The following is a 25399-nucleotide window of genomic DNA, read 5'->3' as shown; positions in this document are numbered from 1 at the left end:
CCATGGACAGCCTCTTCCAATGCCTTTTCAGTGAAGTCATAGTTCCTAATATCCAATCCAAACCTCCCGTGATGTGACTTGAGGCCATTTCCTCTTGTCCTGTCACTTGTGACTTAGTTGAAGAGACTGGTGCCCACCTTGCTACAATTTCCTTTCACGTGGTTGTAGAAAGTCTCAGCCTCCTCTTCTCCAGGCTAAACAATCCCAGTTCCCTCAGCCACTCCTCATGCTCCAAAACACCCTCCCAGCCAGACACTGAATGATTTGACTTTTTTCTTCTGGCATTTTTCTTTCTTTTGGCATTTTTTTTTCTTTTGGCAGTCTTTGCATATGCCTTATGGTGGTTTCTTCCCTAGCTTGTTTACAGGAATCTCCCATAGGACAGTAGCAAATACTCTACTGAAATCAAGTTCAATCACATCTGCTGCCTCCCTTCTATCCACAAGCCATTAGACCTGTCAAAAAAAGGAAATTAAATTGGGTTGACACAATTTGTTCTTGACAAACCTATGCTGGCTGATTTTTATCACCTTATCATCTCACAGGTGCTTATAAATTGATTGTTTAATAATTCCATGTACTTTTTTTCTGGGAAGCCAAGTTAGGCTGACAGGTCTATAATTACACAGAACCTGCTTTCCCCCGATTTTCCTCCCTTTTAAGGTATTTTCATGATATGCCTGTTCCCTGCTTTCTCAGACATCATTCAGGTTCTAAAAGTTCTTCAGAATATCACTAGAGTAGATAACCTTACATATCCACTCAGCTTCTATGGAGTACACAGCAGAAGTACATTGGGATTGTAGACTCACAGTGCATAATGTACACCTTTCAGGTGCACCCAAGAGTTGGTAAAGTACTCTTTTGGAGCTGCATTCAACACCAAGGCAGACTTCCAAGATAAGCCACATCACATGCAAAAACACCTAAAACATGGAATATTCACCTGACAGCCAAGTAGGCTATTGAGAGGGCACAGCTTCCTCTACCGAGAACCACCATTTTGAGAGCATTCCTGTGACTTTCTGGCAGGTATGGGGGTTAGGGAGGTAGCTGACACCTCTGTTTCCCTTGTTGACAACTCGTGGCACCACCTCTTTTCACTTAGAGAGTGGTGGAGTACTAGAACAGCTCCCCAGGGAAGTAGTCATGGTGCCAAGCCTGACAATATTCAAGAACCATTTGGATAATGCCCACAGACACGTGGTATGAATATTGGGGTTGTCGTATGTAGGGACGGGAGTTGGACTCGATGATCCTTGTGGGTCCCCTTCCAACTCAACCCATTCTATGATTCTATGACTCAATGATTCTTGTGGGTCTCTTCCAACTCAGGACTATGAGTCTAATCATAGGACTATGATCCTATGATTCTCTCATTGCCTCCCCACCTCTGGGCACTTTCTAAGTCTGGGTTTAAGGTTTTTCTGTTTTTCCTCTCCCACTTCTAGTATTCGTACGAAGGGATGGAGATTAACAGCCTGCCGGTGGAGTTGACGGTTGTGTGGAACGGGAATTTCAACATTGACAACCCAGCGCAGAACAAAGGTAAAGAGTTATTTCAACTTGTCCTTGGAAGCGGTAACCTTAGCAACGGGCCACATTGCTCCCTACACTTAACAAAGCTGCCACCATCTCCCTGTGCTGTCTGGTGCATACTTGTTCTCTGCACTCTGCAAATTACTGATTTCTTTGTGTGCTTTGTGTTTCCCCCACCCGACTTCTCTCTTTGCACCTGAGAAATATGACTTTCCCTCCCACGTGTGTTGCTTTCCTTCTACCTTCATCATCTTTGCTTCCTGCTTCTCCCCACACTTTTGTGTCTTGTTTTTATGCCCCTCCTTCTCCAGCTTTTTCCCCCTCTTTATTTCTCCTGCGGTGAAGCTCTTCGAGTTAACATGCCAGGAGATCGGGAGCTTTCTGCTCAGAGGCAATGTAGTAATGAACAGGAGAAGGGAGAGGGAGAGGAGAAAGGCTGCAGGTTGAACAAAATAAAATGATAATAGCAGAAGACTGAAAATCACCTCCTGCCCTGAGCCTGGCTCTGTTTAACTACCACCGATAGCACAGGGACGATGTGCCCCTCACAGAGGGATATTGCACATCCAGCCATGACCCTGAGGCAGGCATTTTTGCTGAAAATGGGCAGTCCATTCACATCTTCTTCCTTCTTGCCCATCATCGTCAGCCACTCTGAGGCTTTTTTCCCAGTGAACCTCTGCTCTTGGCTGCTCAGCTGACACCTGCAGACTCCATCCTTTTCATATCAGCACCTGGCGGAAGTTTATCCCTCCCTCGCTTTACCCTCTCTTTTCTTGGACACTTTCCACATCTTCTACCACTCCATGTCTTCCTGTCAGGTACTTGCATGCTACTTTTACACCATTTCACACCCACCCTCATGCTGAGCGGTGCTGGATGAGCTTTCCACCAACACTACATTGAAGCTGGAGAGCAATATAGAAGGCAACTCTTGTCTCCAAGGCATGACCTCTTCTTGTCCTTCTCTTTCTATACCCACCTCTGTGATGCCTTTCTCTACTGGCTTGAATAGCCAGTAGATTTTAAAACCCAGTCTGAATGCAAAAGGTCCTGCACTGTCCTTCCCAAAACTGTGGTTCTTGGAAGATAAATCCACCCAGAAAACACAACAGGTTGGAGACACGTGGATATACTACATGGAGACCTACTGCGTGCTCTCATGGACACAAAGACCTCTATTTACTAGCATAAATGTCGTGGCTACAAGCAAATACAAAATCCTAGCAGGGTTTTGGGCAGTGCTGCAAACAAGCAGAATTTCTTCTCTGTAAAACTGAGAGGCAGAGGTAAGAGCAGGATTAGACCCAGTGCCTTTCTAAGTGCAGCTGAGCTGGGGTAGACTACCTTCAAGCAACTAAAGAGATGAAAAGGTAAAATCCCTTGTCTTCATAGAATTGTAGTATCATAGAATGGATGTAAATGTTTTTCCCCCATTATTTACTCCCTGGAAAGGTCTCACCCTGACTCTGGGATGAGCAGCTTGGAACACTTAGCCCTCTCTCAGTCCTCATTCTACCCTCTGATATCTCATCAGTCTCCTGTGTTGTCTGCGTCTCTCAGCTCCTATTTGTTTTCCTGTCCCTCCAGTTCATTTGTACAAGTGCGGAGCCATGCGAGACAGTTGTGGACTGTGCCTGAAAGCCGACCCGGACTTTGAGTGTGGCTGGTGCGAGGGACAGAACCAGTGCACGCTGAAGCAGCACTGCCCAGCCCAGGACAGCCAGTGGCTGGAGTTGTCCAGCACCAAGGGCAAATGCACCAACCCCAAGATCACAGATGTAAGTTATGGATCTGCAGGAGGATGGAGTATTCCCTGTTATACAGTATCTTTGGTTTCTTTTCCTGATTTGTCATTTTGTTGGTGAGGGGAAGGTCGTGGCTGAACTCTGCTGTGTCAGGCAAAACCACAGGCAACCTTGGAGATGGGAGGCCATGGTGACCTTCAAAGGTGGGCATACAACTTTAGCTGTCTACAACATATTGGGTAAGCAGAGTGTCAGAGTTCCCACCATAGTCGATGGTGTGGACATGAATCAGTTACACAAGCACAGTCTGCTAGTGCAATCCAAGGAACATTGGAGCATCTGACCTGCCCACAGAGCTGGCAGATGCGTCATGAAGACTTTAGGAGCAGCTGAAGCTGAAACAAGATGCTCTGGGGCATGTCAAATAGATAGTGTGAGAGTAGTCAATGAACCCAACTGTCTCTTGAAACAGTCTCTCTGGGCAGCCTGGTTGAGAAGGAGATGTTGAGTGATCCCAGAGTGACTTGAGCTTTGCTGACAGAAGGTCAAGGAAGAGGGCAGGTTGTACTTCATGCTTCCCAGCATCATGACATGGACAAAGTCAACGTCCAGAATAAAACAAGAGTCCGCTGATCCTAGCAGAGTAATGCTCTTCTGTTTGCCTGTCTGACTTTGCATGATGAAAGAAGTCCCCACAGAGCAAAGAAAACTGTATGGTTGTGGGCTTTCCCTGTTTGAGGACTTGGGGAAAAGGCAGGATCAAACCTGCACTAATGAAGCTCGGAACTGTCCTATTAAGTCATAAAGAGACAATGAAGACAAGACTAGGGCAGAGGATCTGCAATGTAACAGTGTTCTTTAGAAGGTTTTCTATTGAATGTGTTGACTGGACCAAAAGAAAACCTGGGGCAAGTGTACAAAGGGGAGTTAGAATAGGAAAACCTTAGAGAAAGGGAGAAGATAAAGGGAAAGAAGACAGTAGAGGGAAATCGGGTCTCCAGTCTAAAGTGATTTTGTTTACTCTCTTAGGACACATTTGCCCCTCTTTCTGTGTTTCAATCCATCTTCCTGCCACCCATCAGTACCCAAAGTACTGACTGAGTTGTACTGCTAGCGTGTCAGCATCATCCTGATGTGGAGGTCTCCACTGCAATTGGATTTATCTGAGTTGGGTAGTTTTGGGCCCACTTGAACCCACTCTAAGCTGTGAAAGCAAATGTAGAGACAGCCAGAATGAGAAACTACTTCTGAAAGTTCAGCTTGGAGACCCTGAAAATTATGAGGAGACTGGATGAAACCTTGTTTGAAACTTTTCAAATTCTTATCATTGGGAAAGATTCCAACATTTTGCACAGATTCTTGGAATTTGGTATTGGGAAAGTTAGGAGTGATCAGCTAAAGCAGAAGTCCAAAACACAAGGACCTAACCATGCAGTACTATGGTGTTCTGAAAGACCGTCCTCCTTTATCTGCCATAGTTTGACCCTAAGCCTGCATATACAGTCTCATCATGAAGTGTAAAGCACTCACTATCCACCCTACAGCTCCACGAGGGATGTACTTCTAATTCTGCTGGCATTTCTTCCAACAGCTCCCAAAGCTAAGACAGATCATTGCAAGATTTGCTCATGATACATTCCACCTGCCTGGTACAATCATAAATAGCTCTTGGGAAGTCTTTTTCTGAGCCATTAGAATGGAAGTAATCTCAAGTGACTGGATGCACGTTGCAGCGAATGGCAGGTCTGGGGTTGTTGGTAGCAACATTCATATTCCTGGGCTGCACTGAAAGAAGTATGGCCAGAAGGTCAAGAGAGGTGATGCTGCCCCTCTACTCCTGCCCAACAAGGTTGGATGGGGCCTTGGGCAGCCTGATCTAGTGGGACGTATCCCTGCCCATGGCAAGGGAATTGGAATTAGATGATCTTTAAGGTCCCTTCCAACCCAAGCTATTCTATGATTCTATTATTTTGTTCAGACGAGGAGCCAGGACAGTGTCTGTGCAGATGAGCGAGGAGAAGTAACACATATCCTTACAGTTGCACAGGTACAGGCACATACCCAACACAGAGCTTCCAATAACCTGTATTTATTTACTTATTAGCTCTTGCATTTATATTACCACTCTGCAATTAAAGAACTCAGAGACTCACTGAGCCATGAGTCCTTTAAATGTCTTTTAAGGGCAACAAGCTGCAGCATTAGGCTGATATGAATGAAGGGCGTAAATTGTAATGCTGTGTCATAGCTCTGGGTCTTCAGGAGAAAGCTGAGGATTCCTGGCAGCTTTTGTTTCCACGCATGCATTTTCCTCTCCAAAACTGACAGGTCTTGTTTCACTTTTTTACACCTGTGATAGAAACACCCCCTTCTCTCTCACTGTGAAAACAGAGCAGTAACACCTTCTTGTTCTATGTATCAGGGTGGGTGAGAGGGGTGAGCTGGGATGCAGAGTCGCTGTGCTGGCTTCATTCTGGGAATTTTCCTATTAATGTTTTTTTCAAACATAGCAAGAATTTTTATAAATCTTGTGCTTTAAAAAGATGTGGAAGGAGAATGAGAATGTTTCCACTAAGCTTTTGTGATTTCTGCAGTGAAACTTTTGTCTCAAAGTCAGCTCTTGTCCTAAAGAAAAGAACTTTTCTAGCAAGTTCTGGTCAAAGGCAAGTTGAACATGACCCAGCAGTGAGCCCTGGCAGCCAAGAAGGCAACTGTGTCCTGTGGTGCATCAAACATGACATTGCCAGCTGGTCAAGGGAGGGGACTGTCCCGCTCTTCTCCACAGTAGTGTTGCCCCACTTTGAGTACTGGGTGCAGTTTTGGGCATCACAGTGTAAAAAGGATCTAAAGCTACTACAGAGTGTCCAGAAGAAGGTCACAAAGCTGGTGAAGGGTTTAGAGGGGAAGTCACATGAGGAGAATCTGAAGTCATTTGCTCTGTTCAGCCTGGAAAAGAGGAGTTTGCTGCTTCCTTACGAGGGAAGAAGGAGGAAGAGCAGGCACTGACCTCTTCTCTCTAGTGACCAATGATAGCTCCCAAGGTTATGGCAGGAAGATGTGCCAGGAGAGGTTTAGGTTGGACATTAGGAAAAGATTCTCCACCCAGAGGGTGGTGGAGCACGGGAACAGGCTCCCCAGGGAGCCAGTGATGATGCCAAACCCAACAATATTGAGGAAGCATTTGGACAACCCCCTCATGGTGTGAATGTTGGGGTGTCCTATGCAGGGACAGGAGTTGTGCTTGATAATCATTTTGGGTCCCTTCCAAATCAGGACATCCCGTGTTTCTATGATTCTATGAAGTTATTCCTTTTCACTACTAAGCCTTCCTTTATACAAGATAACGACATTAGTCATACGAGAAAAAAAACCCTGCTGTGAGATGTACTGCCCTGATAGCAAACTCTTATAAGTGTTGGTGAGTCCCAATTAACCACAGATCTAACTTATTAGATGCTCACCTTACAAGAACAGATAAAAACCATTTGATGGCAAGTTTACTACTACAAAACAGAACCCAAATATTCCATGAGGAACTCAGTTCTCTTACAAAGTATTCTTAATACATAAGGAAATATAATAAAATACGGGAATTTCAGTTTAACTTTCTTTTTCCCATTTTGAGTAGGTATTAGATTGCATTTGTTATGGTGATATATTCTAGCCTTCCAGGATAGTTCATGTAGCATTTTATCAGGAGAGGATTAACTGACGTTAGCAAAATAAGTATTTCAAATAGAAAACTTTGCTTGAATAGATATTTATTAATGTTTTAGAATAAAAAATACTTTGGAATTGCCATTTTTGGAAAACAGTTTAAGTTTTCAATGTTGAGTCCCCAGGTGAGACAATCAGTTTTAGTTTCTCCTGGAATACAAATTTCATTTTCATTTTTAAGATGCTTTCCTCATTTCCTGGGAAATAACTCCAAATGCCTCTCTCTTTCTTTCTTTTTTTTTTTAATCCATTTTCTACTTGTCTATCAACCTCAACACCTCAGACCATCCAAAGGTCAAATTTCCAGCCAATCCAAATAAACATTTCACCTGTCAGATTTATGAATGTTACGCTGTTTTCTTTTCAGGATTTAAGTATCTTGTTGACTTCTGGAGTAGGAATAAGTTTGCCGTGGTTCTGATTTTCTTAGTTCAAGTGGTATTTGGTTTTTTAGACCCAAGACCAGACTTCTGCAGGGATCTTGTGTTGCAGAGGTTGTGTCTGCACTAAGCAACCTTACGGGTCCAAGCGCTTGTCTGTGATCATAGAATCACAGAAGCATAGGGCCATAGAAAGGTTTGGATTGGAAGGAACCTTAAAGATCATCCAGTTCCAACTCCCCTGCACTAGGCAGAGACACCTCCCACTGGATCAAGCTGCTCAAAGCCCCATCCAACCTGGCCTTGAACACCTCCAGGGAGGGGGCATTCACATCTTCCCTGGGCAACCTGGGCCAGAGCCTCATCACCCTCATTGTATGGAATATCTAATGTCTAATCGAAATCTTCTCCACTCCAATTGAAAGCTATCATCTGTGCTATTAACTTGTTAAGCTCTGTTGATTCCCTGTATAGTCAGAGCAAAGACACATTCATTCAGGAGCAGGTTCGCAGCACCTAAAATTAAATATCCTAAAATAAAATAATCCCCTAAAGGTGTCAAGGTGTTTTTCCTTTTACTAAAGGTGAACCTTCTAAAAATTGGCCTCTGGGTAGAAATTAGACTAACCATGGTGCGAGGCTCAGTACCGGGAAACAGTCAACTGCCTCAACTTTCCCTGCCAGTCTGACTGCTACGCAAGGATCTAGCTGCCAGCCGTAGATTCCCAGTTGGCAGAGACATCAGCCAGTGGGTACGGACCTCAGACAGGGAATTCACCCTTCCTCGGTGTTGAGAGAGTCTTGCCAATGCTGGCAGATGGCAGCTGTGGCATCCTGAATGGGCAGAAAGGAATGCCCTTTGAAAACAGTGTTTGAAGCCCCTTTCAACTACCCAGTCGTATTGCAAAGCATTTGGGCACGGTGAATAATTGGAAGGGCAGAACTGAGATAATTAGGGGCTAGCCCTATGATTTCCATGTTGTTTCAATGTTAAGGAAACAACACCAATGCTAATTTCCACCTGGCTCTGAACAAGGATAATGGATGTGATGCCAAATGCTTTTCCACATACACGTTCCCTTTGCGTGGGCCAGAGATATTGCAGAGAGATTGACATTCCTCTGGAATGATGGGGAGGGGGGAGCTGTGGAGTCCAGGTGGTGCTTTGACTCTGCTGCCCAACATAGCCTCTACTGAGCAAGGTGCAGTGATTCAGAGGAGGGCCACAAAGATGATCCAAGGGCTGGAGCACCTCTGCTATACAAGGATAGGCTGAGAGTTGGGCTTGTTCAGCCTAGAGAAGAGAAGGTGCTGAGGAAACCTTATAACAACCTTCCAGTACTTAAAGAGGGCTCCAGGAAAGCTGAGGAGGGACTCCATATCAGAGAGTGAAGGGATAGGATGAGGGGGAATAGTTTTAAGATGAAAAAGGGGAGATTTAGATGAGATATCAGAAAGAAATATTTTACTGTGAGGGTGATGAGGCATTGGCACAGGCTGCCCAGAGAAGTCATGGATGCCCCAATCCTGGATGTGTTCAAGACCAAGCTGGATGAGACTTTGAGCAACTTGATCCAGTGGAAGGTACATCTGCCCATGGCTGTGGGGATGGAACTGGATGACTTTTAAGGTCTCTTCTGACCTAAACCACTTTATGATTCTATGGTCCTATCCCTGTTAGGTTCTGGTGAAGGTCCAGACTGGGTACAAACACTGCGCCACCAGCCACCAGGATGATTGGGACAGCTATTCATCTTATGCCAGGGCTCATGTGCCTCCCACTCCACGAATAAGCCATCCACACTCCCATGCTTGCCCTTCCCCTGGCCCCAGCTCTACCATGAGAGCAGCCAGAGTTCTTTCAGAAATACATGTTGCCACATAGCAACAGCTGCTGCTGTCTCAGTCACCATCCACCTACTCTGTACTTCATCCGACATGCTATTTCTGTTGCGTCTTGGCTGCTTTTTTTCAGGTGGACATTTTCAGATGAATTTGTGATGCATGACCAATACCTACCTCCAGAATAGATAAAAATTTTCATGTGCTTTGGGCTGAGAACTCAGGATTTAAAATGACTAGCTGAGAACATTTAGATCCTTTTCTTGTTGTTCTATTTATTTCCACCGTGCCTAACTCCTGCCCCTCCATGACTCACGTCTATGAAGTGCAGAGCTCAGGTGCACAACCAGAAAACCCTGCTCTCACCTAGGAAACATCTCCTACTTGTCTCTAGGGGTTTTGCAAGTAGTCAAAAGAGATTAAATGAGATGTGGAGCAGAATTTTGTATACTCTGATGTTAGGGCTAGTATGATATTTAATTGCAAGGGAGTTGGACCCAGTGGTGAATTTGGAGTAGGCTTGTCCCCGCAGTTGTTCAGTATTCATAATTTAGAGTGTCTCTAGCGGTCACAAGGAGACCTGATATTATCTTTTCTTTCACCTGAGAGGATGCTGATGTCTTTATATAGGTGGTTTGATTCTTCTTCTTCTTGGCTTGTTTCTCCAGATCAATCCTGTGACAGGCCCTCGTGAAGGAGGGACTAAAGTGACCATCCGTGGGGAGAATCTGGGGCTGGAGTTCCGAGATATTGCATCTCACGTCAAAGTGGCTGGAGTGGAGTGCAAACCGCTGGTGGAAGGGTACATCCCAGCAGAGCAGTAAGTTGAGTGTGTGGCATACAGTGGATCACGGCGCACCTAATAACAGTCATTGCTACCTGTAGGTTCTTCAAAGGAGTCCATTCTACCCAGCCTTGGAGGTGAGGAATGGAAGATGCCGTTCCCCACTTACAGCTTAGAAGCTAATAATCCCTTTATAGATGTATTTGGATTACATATTTAGGTAATCTTTGTGGCATATGCCCTAAAGTTATCCTTTATCTTTCACATAGCAGCCACGACGAGAGTGTTCAGTTCCAGTTTGTGGGGCAGCAATCCCAAGAAGAAGCTTACCCCATGCAGGAGTGATCATTAAGTTTTACAGCTGCAAAGCTGTCCACCGTGCAAGGCTGGAGGACAGAGGGACCCCTGCGGTCAGACCTCAGCCCACCAATTGTATGCACATTTAAGTGAAGTTATGTTGACTTATATCAGCTAAGCATTTGCATCATCAAACACCAAAAGCCACCACTCTTTAAAGAATAACCTAGTCTATAGTTTGGGTCCTGGATTGGAAAGAAGATGGGTTAAATCTACAGTCCGTTCCCCACAATGTGGGCTGTTTGCCAATTCCTTCTTACCCAGGCCACCAAACCATCCCTCAAACCTTACTTATGGTTGATTCTTCTTCCACAGGATAGTATGTGAGATGGGGGAGGCCAAACCCAGCCAGCATGCCGGATTCGTGGAGATCTGCGTGGCTGAGTGCAGACCAGAGTTCATGGCGAGGTCTTCACAGCTCTACTACTTCATGGTAAGGTCCTGTGAGCGAGAAGTTCTCCTTGGCCTTGAAGTTCTTTGGGGACTGCTCCCCTTTGCTGCCTCTGTCCATTGTCCTTGACCAGAGTCAGTCTTTGAGCTCTTCACCACCATTCTGAATGCACAAGTTGTTCCTTTCATTTCCTTTCAAAATCTTGTTAGGAGCAAAGATAGCTTGCCTGATTAATGTTTTAACAGTCTAATAATAGTCCAGATTATTAGTCCAGTTACAGTTACATACAGCCATGGTCCAAATTAGTACAGAAAATCCTCATTAATAGTTAAAAATGCTATATAAGAAATTAAAAAAAAAAGAGAGAGAAAAGAAGAAAAAGAAAAAAAACTTTTTCTAATAACTTATTTTTCTCTGATGTGATGCTCACCCTGCTACCATCCCTCCAGGGCCTACAGACAAAGACACTGGTGTCCTCCAGCAGAAACATTGAGGTTGTCACTGTAGTCATCACTACTCTGAGGTCTTCAGCAGATAGAGTGTGATTTTCATGGTGGACTTGGATCCCTCTAGATGGGTTTTCATCCCTCTTCTTCCCACTGCCTGCTCCCTCCTCTGTGGTTCCCAGGACTGGTGGCAGAGCTGGGTACACAAAAGGGTGCTGTTGGCTGAGCGGTGCCTGCCTGGAGTGGCAGCCGTTGGCCGTGGGGGGTGTCTGCAGCACTGAGCTGAGGCAAGTTGAGCACCAGGGTCTCAGCAGTGAGACACTAGTAATCACAGGGACACCCAACTCAAGGCACAGCAAGCCCAGAGGCATCCTGAGATCCTGGGATGGGTCACTGCATATCTAGCCTTCTGCTAGCAATGACAAAAATTCCCACTTACTGAGCCTCAAGTAGTCACCATAGCAGTGGCAGGTATTTCTGCAAGATATGACATTCAAGGGGTGTTTGAATCACCTCCTTTTGGGAGGTGATTCCTACCCTCTATTCCTTTCTTGTGACACCTCATTTGGAGTATTATGTCCAGTTCTGGAATCTTCAAGGTAAGAAGGATATGGAACTGTTGGAACGGGTCCTGAGGAGGCTACAAAGATGACCAGAGGGCTGGAGCACCTCCCGTACGAGGACAGGCTGAGAGAGTCGGGCTTGTTCAGACTGGAGAAGAGAAGGCTTAGAGGAGATCTTATAGTGACCTTCCAGTACCTAAAAAGGGCTGCAGGAAAGCTGGAGAGGGGCTATTCATAAAGGCTTGTAGTGACAGGATGAGGGGGAATGGGTATAAACTAGGGAGGGGCAGGTTTAAACTAGACATTAGGAAGAATTTATTCACCATGAGAGTGGTGAGAGACTGGCACAGGTTGCCAAGGGAAGTCATGGCTGCCCCATCCCTGGAGGTGTTCAAGGCCAGGTTGGATGAGAACATGGGCAGCCTGATCTAGTGGGAGGTGTCCCTCCCCATGGCCAGGGGGGGTGGAACTAGATGATCTTTAAGGTCCCTTCCAATCCTAAGTATTTTATGATTCTATGATTCTATGTTTCTATGATTCTATGATGCTATGAATTAGGTATTCTTCTGAATGTCCAGGAAAAGCAGTGCTGCACATCAGCAGCACGAGATCAGGAGGGACCAGTTCATCAGCCGGATGGTGGATGAGCTGTAGAGTATGACTGAGGACTCAGTGCAAGTGAGCAAAAGATTTTGATGCTTCATGGTGAAATGATAGACACCAGCAAGCTTGAACTTTAGGTAGCTTTTACACATGATTAAGGGTCGGATCTCCCCCTAATATTCATGCTTGAAGGGATGGGCTTATGATAGCAGATGTCTGCGGTCTTGGAGCTGCGTTTAAGCACACCCCTGTAGTTCTTGTGTCGTTACCTTCAGCTCAGCTCAGGTTTCTTTCAAGCCTTATTTACAGCATCTGACTTAAGTCCAAGATGTCCCTCTGAGACCATGGGATTGGATGCCATAAATACCACAACCTGGTTTACTTTACATGGTTTCCTCCTGCTACTGCACATCATCATACCTCTGGCAGTGGGAAGCATAGGTGCTTTGGTGGGAAGACTTGGCTATGAGGAATTTGGAGATAGAGTCAAAAGGATGGTGAAAAAATGGCATCACATATGCCACTTCCACTCATTTCACTGCAGAAGGCTATCCTCCTAAAATAGGCAATTTCTTGAGCCTCAGATGTTAGATATGCCCAAAGAAGAAAAGGAAAGGGATTCCTTTGGTGAGTGGCCACCTTTAGCAGACTGCCTGGAGTCAGCAATGTGTGCTGGTGGTGCTCAGACAGCAGCGGTGCTCTTCTTTTTAGAGAGGCTGCTGGGGCTGGGAAATCGGCTTGCTACACCATGTGTCTGGGATATCCACTGACAAAGCAGTCAGAGGGGCTCTGGGCCTGATTCTGCACTATTACTGGTGCAAGTTGAACCTGAGACTTCTGCTTTGCCATGGAAGAGACGCACAGAGCCCAATGCATGTTGCACATTTGTTTTGTTTTTCTCTGCTCTTCCCCTTTCTGCCTGTGCTCTTTGACCAAGAGATCTGCTCATTCCTCTAAGGCCCCTTGCCGGAGACATGCAAGATTTCCTGGCCTTCGTCTGTGCAGATCTGTGCATATTTGAGATGAGAGGCTCTCTTTGTTCCCATTAAAAACTCTCAACTCCTGCAAGGGAATGGGTCTTTTCTGAGATAATTCAGATGCTTGACAATTTTTTTATGGTAAAGAGAACTGCTAATCAGAGAAAATGTCTTGGATTTCTCCCTCAAGCTACAGAGATTATTCTCTGTATTTCCTAATGTCACTCAGGTGCGGTGGTGGTGTAAACACCTTGAAAGATAGCCCCCACTAGGCAGACAGAAGGTCTCTTCCACAGCATCACACTTCAGCATGTGACCTTTGCTACTCTTGGAATTACTGTCCGATTTTGATCATCCGCGTCCGCCTGTGACAGCTTTTCCCTCTGCTTGCTGGCTTTCCGGCTGCCAGCTATCCCAGCTGTGCATAAGCGTGAAGTCAACAGGGTTTTCTCTGTTGAATACCTTGATACCAGTGTGCTAGACAGAAAAAAATACAGATGCTCACCAGCCTGCCCATCATACACCTTCTCTCATGTCCGTTGCTTTCATAGCGAGAGCTGTGTTTGTTGGCACAGCTTAGCTTCCTCTGATAGTTCTGCCAGGACAGTAGAGATGTTATTACAGGCATCACAACACACCTTGGCATCCTGCAACAGTGGGTGGCAGCTTTAAGAGAAAAAAGATATTTGAAAGCTAGGAAAGATCGTTGCAAGGGAGATAGATATTGCTTTCTGATGCATAGTAAATGCTCTGGAAAACTGATTTTCATAGGGTTTAAAGAAAATAGGGTCAAATCTGTCCAACAGGTTCACCCTTCCCCTCTCCTGCAAGAACTGGAAGAGATCGTGTTTTGAACTCAACAAAGTATTTAATTTCAGAGGATTAAAAAAGTGGTAGCTTAGTGTAGAGATGCTACAACAGTTCTTCTCCACATTGCTAACCAGAACTTGTAAATTCAAAGTGCTGTTGGTTTGTTTTAAACTCATCTGTGATCAAAAATGCAAAAATTGCATTAGGGAGTTCAATAAGCCAAAAGGGAAAAAAAGCACTTGGTTGCAGTCTGAAATGAAATTTATGACCGTCTAAATGAAAATGATCTTTTTTTAAAAAAACTTACTCGTTTTGTTGCTATGATTACTGCGATGGTTTTTCAACCCTCACCTCCCCAAAATTCCCCTTCACTTCTCAATTCAGATGGTAAAGCATGTTTACCTTTATTCTGGCTTTGAGTGAGACTATTATGGCTCAGTGCAGATGATGTGGACTACTCTGATTGCATCTTTCCTGGGTCTGCTCCTAACTCCTTGTCCCAGGAGAGTCTCTGCAACAGATTTTTCCAACTGTATCATGGACTGCAACAGAAGACATGTAACCAGCAGGCTGAGGGAGTTGATTCTGCCCTTCTACTCTCATGAGACCCCACCTGCAATCCTGCATTCAGTTCTGGACTCCTCAGCAGAGGAAGGACATGGATCTGGTGGAGCAAGTCCAGAGGAGGCCATTGAGTTGATCTGAGGATCAACTCTATGATCTCTGTTATGAGAACGGGATGAGAGAGTTGGGCTTGTTCAGCCTAGAAAAGAAGGCTCCAGGGAGACCTTATAGCAGCCTTCCAGTACTTAAAAGGGCTCAAGGAAAGCTGAGGAGGGGCTCTTTATTAGGGATTGCAGAGACAGGATGAAGGGCAACAGTTTTACTCTGAAAGGAGGGAGATTTAGATGAGATATCAGGAAGAAATATTTTCCTGTGAGGGTGGTGAGGCACTGGCCCAGGTTGCCCAGAGAAGTCGTAGATGCACCATCTCTGGAGGTGTTCAATGACAGGTTGGATGATAGTTTAAGCAACCTGATCCAGTGAAAGGCATCATTGCCTATGGCAGGAGGATTAGAACTGGATGATCTTTAAAGTCCCGTCTGACCCAAAACATTCTATAATTCTATTATCTTTCCTCTCCTGCTGCTACTGTTGAACCTACAGAAAGGAAATGCAGGTGCACAAGTTGCGTCTGAGTCATGCAGGAGAAAAGAAGTGGGAACCAAGGTGTTGACATGTACCTTGAGGTCAGTTTAGACACAGTTCTGATGGCAGCTTCTTTTTGGACAGCATGTGTGGAGGAGGTACTGGAGGAAAGTAAAGGGCTGGGGAGCAGAGGAAAGTAGGCAGACCCATAGGAATGTACTGGGTATTTCCTGGCCTCTTTCTGCTGTTGTCATTGTCAGCCTGTTACAGATCCAATAGATCCCCTTGCATTTTCCTTCACCTTTCACCACCAAGGAAATGGTAAGTGGTTTGAAGGCTTTTTTTGCTGCAATTTTACTGCAGACAGGCTGTGAATAATTAATGGTTTATCACAACTTTGAAAGCTTAGCCACAAACCCTTCTGTAAGATTAGCATGAGACACAGCAACACTTTCCCAAGGGGTGTTACTGACGTAGTTCTGGTCTGCAAGGATCCTCGAAACGGCGTGGCCAGTTTATCCCACCGTCAAGAGGTGGGACAAGGATTCTTTCACTCAAATGCCTCTCTGTGGTTCGATAAGCAGCTACTATTACAGTGCTGTTTTGTAGACTATGTGCACCAATTTGGCCATTCTCAACTCATTTTCTCCCACATGGAAGGTCGTCTCCCAGTAGCAACCATCATGGTCAGCAGTAATTAGCACTGGTGTGGGTGTCCATCAGTAAGGTATTAAAGAGGAGTTGCCATCACATCATGAAGCGACACCCACATCATGAAGCGACACCCAAAAATTAGAGCAGCACCGCATACTGAAATGTATCGTTTGTATCTAGGTACTCTTCCTGCATTTTTTACCGCAATAATAGCTGGTAAAGGATATTCCCCCCCAAAAGTGTACGAAACAGGTCGTTTCTTGTTTCTTAATGCCTTTTTTCTTCTTCTATTTCCTCCTAACCTTCAGCAATTAATAGGTGAGGTACTTCTTGAGGCAAAACAGTTTCCAAACCGTCATGTCAAACCCAGTCAAGTTTAAACATAAGACGTGTTCAGCTCTGACAAGAGGTTTTTCTACCGAGCTGTATGCCTGATTTCCATGTTCAGCTCTTTTTCCACACGGTAGCTTCACTTTGAACAAAAGCAAAGTGGAAATCTTGCCGCTGTTTTTCAAAATGATTTGCCAGAGGGGGACAGGGACAGAGCGCGCTCTGTGGGTGTGAAAGAGGGAGCCGTTGTGTGTGTCAGGTGGTTTTATAAACAGGGATTAATGGTCTCCAAAGCTCAATAAAGTGACTGCGTGATGTACCTGCTCATTCAGAGGAGCTGAGCAGATCTTCAAGAATTTGTGTCATCATTCTTAAAGAGAGGGGGAAAAAATAATCTTCATTTAAATGCATATAGTAGCTTTTCACTTGGGACTGAGTGGAAAGTTTTTCTATTAAAATGCAAATGAAAGAATAAACTATAACTCCAAATTTCACCCTGAAAATGGATGTCTTCTCTCTGCTTTGTGGTAACAGGGTGATCTGTGCCTTCAGAGTACAAGTATTTTATCTTAATTTGGGAAAGAAGGGAGATCAGGAGGGTAAGAAAAAGAGGTTTGAAATTTGGGACCCCTAAAGGAATTGTGTCCCTTTTTGACACATTAACACAGTATCATGTGTTTGGAAAAGAGGCTTGGAAAATCAGAAAAAAAAAAGGAAAAGAGAGTTCAACAGGACAGTGCTTCTTTTGTGGCTGTAATATTTTTAAGTACAGCTCAATGTGAACATCGCTGTGCTGTATCAGCGCAGGAACCACTGGACTGTCTCAGCATCCAAGTCTGATGACAAAAAGAGAAAGATTTGGGGTTGTGCAGTGGGCATGTGGGAGAGGCAAGACATGAGCTCAGATGCTTTGCTGAACCACAGCTCTCCTTCTTCCCAGGGAAAAAGCCTGTGAGCACAGAGGCAGGTTTTAGGCATCTCTCTGGACCTTTACAGATGGTTCTGTTCCCTTGTTGGATCAATAGAGTTCAGAGTAATCTTTTAAAGACCTGACTGTTTCCATCACTTGTGAGCTCCACAGTTTGGAGGTTGAGAGTCCCCATTAAGTTCCAGTCTGCCAGTTCAAGACCCAGTTCATCTTGCAGAGGTGGTGTTGTGTGATGGTAAAAAGACATCTGAACTGTGTCAAACAAGCAGTGGAGAAGGGACATCATGGCTCCAGCTGCTCCGTGCCTGGAACTGACTTTGCAAGCACAGAATATTTCTGAGCAGGTACAAGGGCAGGCATAGTATTATGGGGATGAGGAAAGCAGACTGGGGTTAGGTCTGAACTCATCCCACAAAACTTGTCATTCAAGCAGGGCGTCTATGGTAGGACTGGAGTCACTCTAGGCTTCTCTGTTGGTTGGAAGATACAGTCAGCTTCTTAAGTCCAGCTAACATGTGATTAACCCCTGGTGATTCTTACCTCTTTCCACCTCCAAAACAAGCAAGGGAATGTACTTATGCTCCTTTACTGTGTTTTCATGTTACTCTTTGTCTTTACAGACTCTGACACTCTCTGATCTCAAGCCAAAGCGAGGACCAGTGTCAGGTGGCACCCAGGTGACAATTACAGGCAACAACCTTAATGCAGGCAGCAATGTCATTGTGAACTTTGGGCGACAACCCTGCCTCTTCTACAGGTACAGATGAGTCCTTCCTACTGTACCTGCCTGAATCTGAAAGATATGAGCCATTATAGTCAAGAAACTTCTTCAGCCCAGACACCCTCATGTGCCTTGTTTGGCTGGTGGTCGCATCTATTCAGCGATGGGACTTCTGCATTCTGCACTGTGGGCCTTACTATACATGTTTTGGGGTGGGAGAATAGGGTTTATTTCATTGTTTTGATTTGTATTTGATGTGCTTTTTTCCATGGCCCCTTGTCAAACTTCACTACAATTTTCCATGGTCCCATGCGTTCCTACTTGCTCTGGGAGTACGTCCTTTAAAAGATTCATTTTCATGTCGCTGGCTTTAGCGGTGGTGACAAAGAAAATCTGACAACATCAGTTCTAAGTATTAAAACACCTCCCTTTTATCCTAGAATAGTCCTGTCATGCTAAGGAATAGATGATTTGCAGCATTTCAGCTCAGGGTTGGCTCTTGTTCAATTACAGTTCAGAGTGGCTTAATGTCAGTGTTACCTGCTGAATGTTCCCTGATCCCTGTGAGAATGAGTCTGAATCCCATTCCCAGGGGCTCCTGCAGCTCAAAACTACCAAGCACAATGCAATTTGCTGCCAGTATTAGTGGGGGCTGAAGTTGAAGTTGGCAGATTTCTCCCAACCTGTCTTTGGCAGAAGAACTCATTTACAGGGGACCTGGGACCACTCTCTTGGGGCAATTCCCTTCCCTCTTCTGGCTACAGGGATCCTGTTTAGCTGCTTGTTAAGATTGTGGTGTGATTTAGCATCTATAATTCAGGAGGGTGAGGTCACACCTTGTGATTTAAAAGACCAAGTGGGAACCACAGCTGCTTGGAGATGCTTACTGAAAAGGCTGGGATATTTTGGAGAGAGTTAGTGTCATCTTTCAGGTGAATTTGGAGAGTACCTGGAGGGTGCAGTCAGTGAAGGTGCATGTCATACCACAAGGGAGGGATGCCTCTTGCTTTGTCCTTTCTAGGGGTATAAGATGAGGCTACATCACAAATCACAGGATTGGGAAGATTAAGAGTGTTTGGAGCCTGAATTTTTGGCTCTTCATGGAAGGTAAGGACCACTGCAAAATTCAGATTTGGGACTCATTTTGAGCCCTACCCAAAAGCAAAGGTTTATGCAGGATTCTCTTTCATTATAATCATAACATGCTTCCCACTATATTAGCACCTTCCATGCAAAAAAACAGGCATGCTGCAAACTGCTCTTAAATAAAGCTTACAGTCCTAATGCAAAGTAAGCTTTATTATCCCAGACTGGAAAGCTGAGGTGCAAACACCTCTTTTTATGAGCTGCTGCTGCATATGTCTGCAGGCAGGAAGGAAATATCCATCATGCATTTAATCACCCAGAAATACTTCTGGAGAGAGGTCTGGTTTGCACTTCCCTTGGAGTTCAGTTTTCACTCTGAGACCTGAGAAATGATGGCCCTTATGGTTTTATTTAAACTAGTGAGAAGCCAATGTCATTTCCTCAGATAAACGTGTCACACATCTTACAGAATATTCCTGTAGAGGTGTGTTTCACCACTTCATGGTGCATAAGTTAAGGCCATAAGACATAACATCTTTCTGGCACCATTGGTTTATATTTACTTTCTTCTTATCACAGGAGATCCACCAAGCATATTGTTTGTAACACCACTGCCTCAGATGAAGGCTTTGAGAAGGTAAAGGTATCCGTGAGAGTGGACAAAGCCAAGATACATCAAGAGTTGCAGTATGAATATGTGGAGGATCCAACTATCCTGAGGATTGAGCCTGAGTGGAGCATCTTCAGGTAAGCAGCCAATGGACACCTCCTATCCCCTCCCTTTATTTTCTGATGATGCACTAGTGTGTTTGTGTTGATCCTTGATACAGAAAAAGTGTTTTCCAGGCACTGTGCTCACTAAGAAACACTTCTGCAGAGCTGTTTCCTAGAACCCAAGAACCACAAGTGCCGGTGGACTTGCCTCTTTGGAAGATCTAGAAGTGTGTTGTGCATTCATTGTAACACCTTAGATGTTCAATGTTTGTCTGTGCTTATTGAGTCATAGAATCATTAATGTCGAAAAGACCTCTAAGATCATCAAGTCCAAATGTCAGCCCATCATCACCATGTCTACTAAACCATGTCTTGGATTGCCACATCTATATTCTTTTTGTGTGTACTCCTGGGACAAAAATTTCCATAATCTATTTAGGGATAGAGAGTGTCCTTTCTTCAAATAAACTCTGTGTGCTCCAAGTCTAAATAATCTCACACCTCATCATCAAACAGCCTTCCTCCTCTTTGGGCATCCCTTTTTTCTCTTCACTCCATTGATGCTGCTTTGGTGAATTCAGAGGGTTCAGGTGAAGGTATCTAAGAGGAAAATTTGCCCTGTTTGTGGAAAGCATGAAAGCAATACCCAAATGCTCTCAGAAGCCTGCTAGAAATGGCCTCAGGAAGAGAGAAATCAGTCATTAAATGCACTGGTATTTCCTTGAAAGGATACAAAATAAGAAATCTTAGTCTATTCCTATTCATCCACAGCACCTCTCTGCTCCTCTGTCGAACTCTGGACTGATTGGAGCATCTGGGGATTAGGAGTAGAGCTTGTAAATCCCCCCAGTTCAGCTTCCATCCGGAAGATGTTTTCACAAATCAATTAGTGTCTTTAATTACCATGAGGGAATTTACTGATTTAGCTGAACTGAACACAATTCATTGGACTTGAAGATTTAATGTCTGGTTTTTCCATTTGGGGGTTTTATTTTCAGTCAGAGATCAGGTTATCAGTGAAATGAGAAATTGCTTTACTCCCTTCCTTATTAAAGAAAGTCCAATACCAGTTAAAAAGGTACAAGACTGACAGCCTAGGAAAGTGAATTTCCCTATTATCCCAGGAAAGCTGCAGCACAGGGACCTTCCTCTGCCTGGCCTTAGGTCTGTCTGGGAGATGAGAGGAGAAGTTTTCCAGAGCCTGTTTACTCTTTGGTTTCTTTGCTGAAGCTGCTAGCAAAGAGGTAGCCAAGAAGATGCTTCAGGCACATTGGCAAAGCTTTGTCCAGCCCAGGGGTGCAGAGACTTTGCATCCCGTTGCTTGGAGCCTTGGATCTCCTGTTCTACCTCCCAGCATAAAGGAAATCAAGAAGAGGTGTTTTGTTTAGTGGGTGCCAGCTTACTTGTAGGGACAGGCTGGATAACTGGAACTCTAGACTTCTCATTATTCAGATACAACCTCTAACCTGAATACAACCTCTCTTCGGTGCCTCTGAAATCAGCAAGCACCCATCTGAGCAGCAGCAGGGGCCTAACTTTAACCAAACCTGCACACCTCCACCTTCAACCTCTTCCTTTTGCACTTTTGAATCATCCCAGTGGGGTGTAACCTTGGAGGACGGTGCAGAAAGCGAAGATGGAGTATCCAGGATTATGGCTGTGGTTCAGGATGTTGGGGATGGGTTTAAAGGGCTATAACTGTTCACCTGTGGCGCAACATCCAGTAGGTCACAATGGAGACAAACATTAACAAAAGGCCTCAACGTGAAGCTGAATGAAGTTGCCGCCAACTCAGGCCCTGAGAATCAAGCAAGAAATAAGTTAGTCAAGACACGTGGATCTGGAGATAGACTGAAGAGGCTGTTTCTCAGTATATTTGTCGTGCAGTATGATTCATTATGGCAAATCCACTCTGCTTCTCTGATTCATCACTCCTGACTACGGGGCTAAGCTGTTTTGAGGGATAGATGATTGCTACTAAACCAGCTTTGCAAAATTAGTGAATGAATGTACCAAGCCTGGCTTAATACCTTCTCAAGTGCCATTTTCCAAGACAATAAAGAAAAGATTACTGCTAATTTACTCCCATAGCCAAAAAAGCAAATGAGTCACACTGGGCTGGCGGGTAACAAGAATTTTGTGAGGGTCCATTAATACTTTTGATCTGGGTTTGATTTAAGTTACATCCAGTAATTCTCGGAGTCTGGAGACAGAAATTATGCTCAGAGGTTTTTGGACAATAAAGAGTTAAATTAGGAAATGTTGTAGTCTGGGCATCTCTGCTATTTTGCTGGGCAGCAGCATCTCTCAGGGTTCTGATCTGACCTGGATGAGGAGTGGTTGTGACCCATGACTGGGCATTCAGCTGCAGGCGCAAAAGGCAATAGCTATTGGTTTTCATGCAAAGGCAAGCAAGAATTGTATCTGCTTAATTTACAAGCCAGAGGGAGGTTGGAAGTGATTTCTGTCTTCAGTAACGCAAACTGCTTTGGCATTGTTTTTTTTTTGCAAAGAGGTGACGCCTCTCTGATCCAGTGCTGTGGCTGTGCTTAATAAGCTGGGTCTGAGTCTGCAAGCTCGGTTTCCAAACTAAATATGGAATTTTTAACACATGGGTTTAAATCTGTGTGCACAGACTTGGTTGATTAAATAAAAGGATTTACGCGCATATACAGACACTTATGTATCTGTACATATGCACCCACGTTTGATACATCTGGAACACGTAAAACTTTTAACTGAATAAAAACACAAAATCCCTTCTACTATAGTTTGAAACAGCAGAGATTCATTATAAAAATAATAATAAGTAATAACACAAATTATGAAGGCCCACAACCAAAAATCCAGAAGACCAGGACAGTGGAGAAAGAGTAACTTGTTTTTTAGGTGAGCAAGCTCTCTTTGGATGATATCAGGAATACTTAATGTCAAGGTGAATTTTGAGGAGAGGGTATTTTTTCTGTAAGGCAGGGAGAGTGAGCTTCTCTTGTAAGAGGATGAGTGCCTTTAGAAGAGATCCCATGTGTTCAAGAGAGCTCAAACGTCCAAGTGGAATTTATAGATATGGCAAAACGTGCTTTTGCCCTATAAAATTTCTCATTAGAAATTCCTGTCACAGCTGATGGTTTCAGAGAGCAAGAAATTGAGGTAGTCTGCAAAACTCAAGATGTTATCCTAACCAGGATCAGTCCATACAGGCATTGCTTGAACAAAAGACCATGAGGAACTTCTCAGAAAAGCACTGCAGAAGCATTTGCCAAAAGATAAGGTTCTGACAATGCTCTTTGGCAGAGTTCATGGCTTGTAACTTGTAAAATTTACAGGCTTCTTGGTCATGCTGGCTATGTGTAAACTAGTAAGTATTTAATTCAGGTCTTTTCTTTGGTCTTAAAGCCAGTGTGTGTTCATAGCCCTCATCTATATCTTTAATCATCTTTCCACCTCCAAAGGCAGTTTAGCTTCATGTGTCCTGCTTGTTGGGATGCTACCACTTCAACCACAACCAGGCATTGTCTGGGGTACTGCTAACAGCTTATCAGCGTCGTTGGCCACCAACCAGTATTTGAGCTGATATCCTGGTTTGTTTTATCGGTACAGATGTAGCTAGAGGGGCTAAAGCACAGTCCCAGTTATCTGTGGCCAACTGACTGAAACCTGGTAGATATACTGATGAGCAGAGATGCATCTTTGCGTTCATTCCTACCTGTCCCACTTGATTAATAATGGAAGATAAATGAGGAACATGGAAAACAGAGGTCAGAACTAGGAGAGATCCCTTGTCCAGCACAGGCTTTTTCCTCACAGTGTGTTTATTCTCTGGTATTTTCTTATTTATAATGCACTCATTTCACCTTTCATGTATGTGTAGGTTTACCTGGAGACAGAAAAGGGATTCTGAGCTTTCTTTACCCAATCACACTGGTTTCCACATGGCCTCCCCTCCAATTTTCAACAGAGCACTCCAGGAAATAAACTGCAGCCTGGACATTTTCCAAGGGGAGTTGTGAAGGCAGGTGCCAAAACTGATGAGAGCACTCCTCACCCTGAGAAACCCTCAGAGACGGGGCTGTCCACTGATGACATTTCCTCATCCTGCCCTGGCTGTGTGAGCCCTGACAGCTGAGGGTTTTGCTCTCTCAGATAACTCTTCCCTCTTCAGCCCTTGCATCACATTGCCTCTGCCACAATGCTGCAAAGGGTGGGCTCACCCTGGGAGAGCAATACTGTTTCGATTTGGGATGGCCAAACCCTTCTATGGTGAACACTTTCCCTTAATGCCGGATTCAAAGCCAGCCCATGCATCAGCTCCTACTGAAGCCTGGGAATGCTCCTTTGCAGTTTTCTTCCTCCCTCCCCTCCACTTCCCAAAGTCCTACAAACAGCATTGTTGGCTGCAGATGGAAAGGCAAAGGAAAGGAAAGAAAGGTGTTTCCGAAAGCTGTTTCCTTCTGGTGACATTGACTGCAGGGAATGAGAAGGGCTCCATCTACATCTCCCCATCTTAAGCTGGACTGCAAGAGGTGCTATAAATGCGAGAATATTTACTAGATGCAGGGTTCTGTCTTGTATGAGTTGACTTTCTCAGGAAATCAGTCCTTGTCTGAACAAAGGGACACGATGACTGCAAATCTGTGTTCTGTCATACGCTTGATCTGACACACATGGTGGAGCTTATCTGGGTCATTAAATGGAAACTGAACAAATGCCTGATGCACAACATGTCTGGAGACTTTGGCTCTTTTTCTTCTGGGTGCTACAGGATTGGATTCCTAAAAGCACTGAGGTGACATTATCTTATTAAGGGAGATGTTTTTATAGCAGTTTTAATACGCAAGGCAGGACTATAGACCTCTGCCAAGGTAGCACTGAATCCTTGTGAGCTGCTTGCACAAGACTATGTGGTTTTATTCAGGCTCCCTTCATTCAGTGATATTGGAGATATGGTCTGTAGAGCATTCTGAAGAACCCCTGTTAAATTTCCCACAAATGCTTGTGATTGCTGGGTCCTAACAAGGAAAAATAGACAGATGTTTCTTGATGTGACAATTCTAGCAAGAATGTGGTTTTACTTCTTTCTTACCTGATAAATGAATTAATTTTTTTTGGTTTGATTTGGTTTGTTTTTCCTTCCCTTCCTACGGGACTGTGAGATGTGGTCAAACACTTTGCAACGAGCCTTTAGGAATACAGCTCACTGATTGCTCGTGCAATTAGTCCTGGTGTCTATTATTAGATGAGTTCATGCACTTCTTATTTTTCTTCTTCTCTAGTGGCAACACACCCATTGCGGTGTGGGGAACTCACCTAGACTTGATCCAAAACCCTCAGATCCGGGCAAAGCATGGTGGAAAAGAACACGTCAATGTGAGTATGGCTGCTGAGCTGGTGATGTCACAAGGGAGCATGTCCAAGGTGGTGATGGGGCTGGCTAACAGCTCTGGAGATTGAAATCTCCTATTGAATCCAGAATAGGCAACTTACTTTCGGGAAGATCATCCCATCCTCTCTCTGTGAAGGTACGTCAGACCGAAGAGGGAATGGAGAAAGTCATCATGAAAGGCCACTCAGCTCCTGAGCCTGTTGCTTCTCAAAGATACCTGTCTTCTTTCTTAGCCTGTGCACAACCTAACTTTATTTCTCAGCCATGCCTGTGCATA

At 44.5% G+C, this 25399-nt stretch overlaps 1 protein-coding gene across 1 annotated transcript in view; it reads left to right on the top strand.

The window, feature by feature from the left end:
* Positions 1-25399, top strand: part of PLXNA4 (plexin A4) — a 478478-nt gene that overhangs the window by 389285 nt on the left and 63794 nt on the right. The window contains exons 11-17 of the mRNA XM_054084753.1: positions 1452-1548; positions 3130-3320; positions 9895-10046; positions 10683-10800; positions 17839-17975; positions 19605-19772; positions 25013-25106. Of these exons, the coding sequence (XP_053940728.1) occupies positions 1452-1548; positions 3130-3320; positions 9895-10046; positions 10683-10800; positions 17839-17975; positions 19605-19772; positions 25013-25106 (957 nt within the window). The remainder of the gene's footprint in view (positions 1-1451; positions 1549-3129; positions 3321-9894; positions 10047-10682; positions 10801-17838; positions 17976-19604; positions 19773-25012; positions 25107-25399) is intronic.

This window comes from Cuculus canorus, chromosome 1, assembly GCF_017976375.1.
Source record: "Cuculus canorus isolate bCucCan1 chromosome 1, bCucCan1.pri, whole genome shotgun sequence".
Classification (NCBI taxonomy): Eukaryota; Metazoa; Chordata; class Aves; order Cuculiformes; family Cuculidae; genus Cuculus; species Cuculus canorus.
This window is presented reverse-complemented; position numbering and strand designations above follow the sequence as displayed.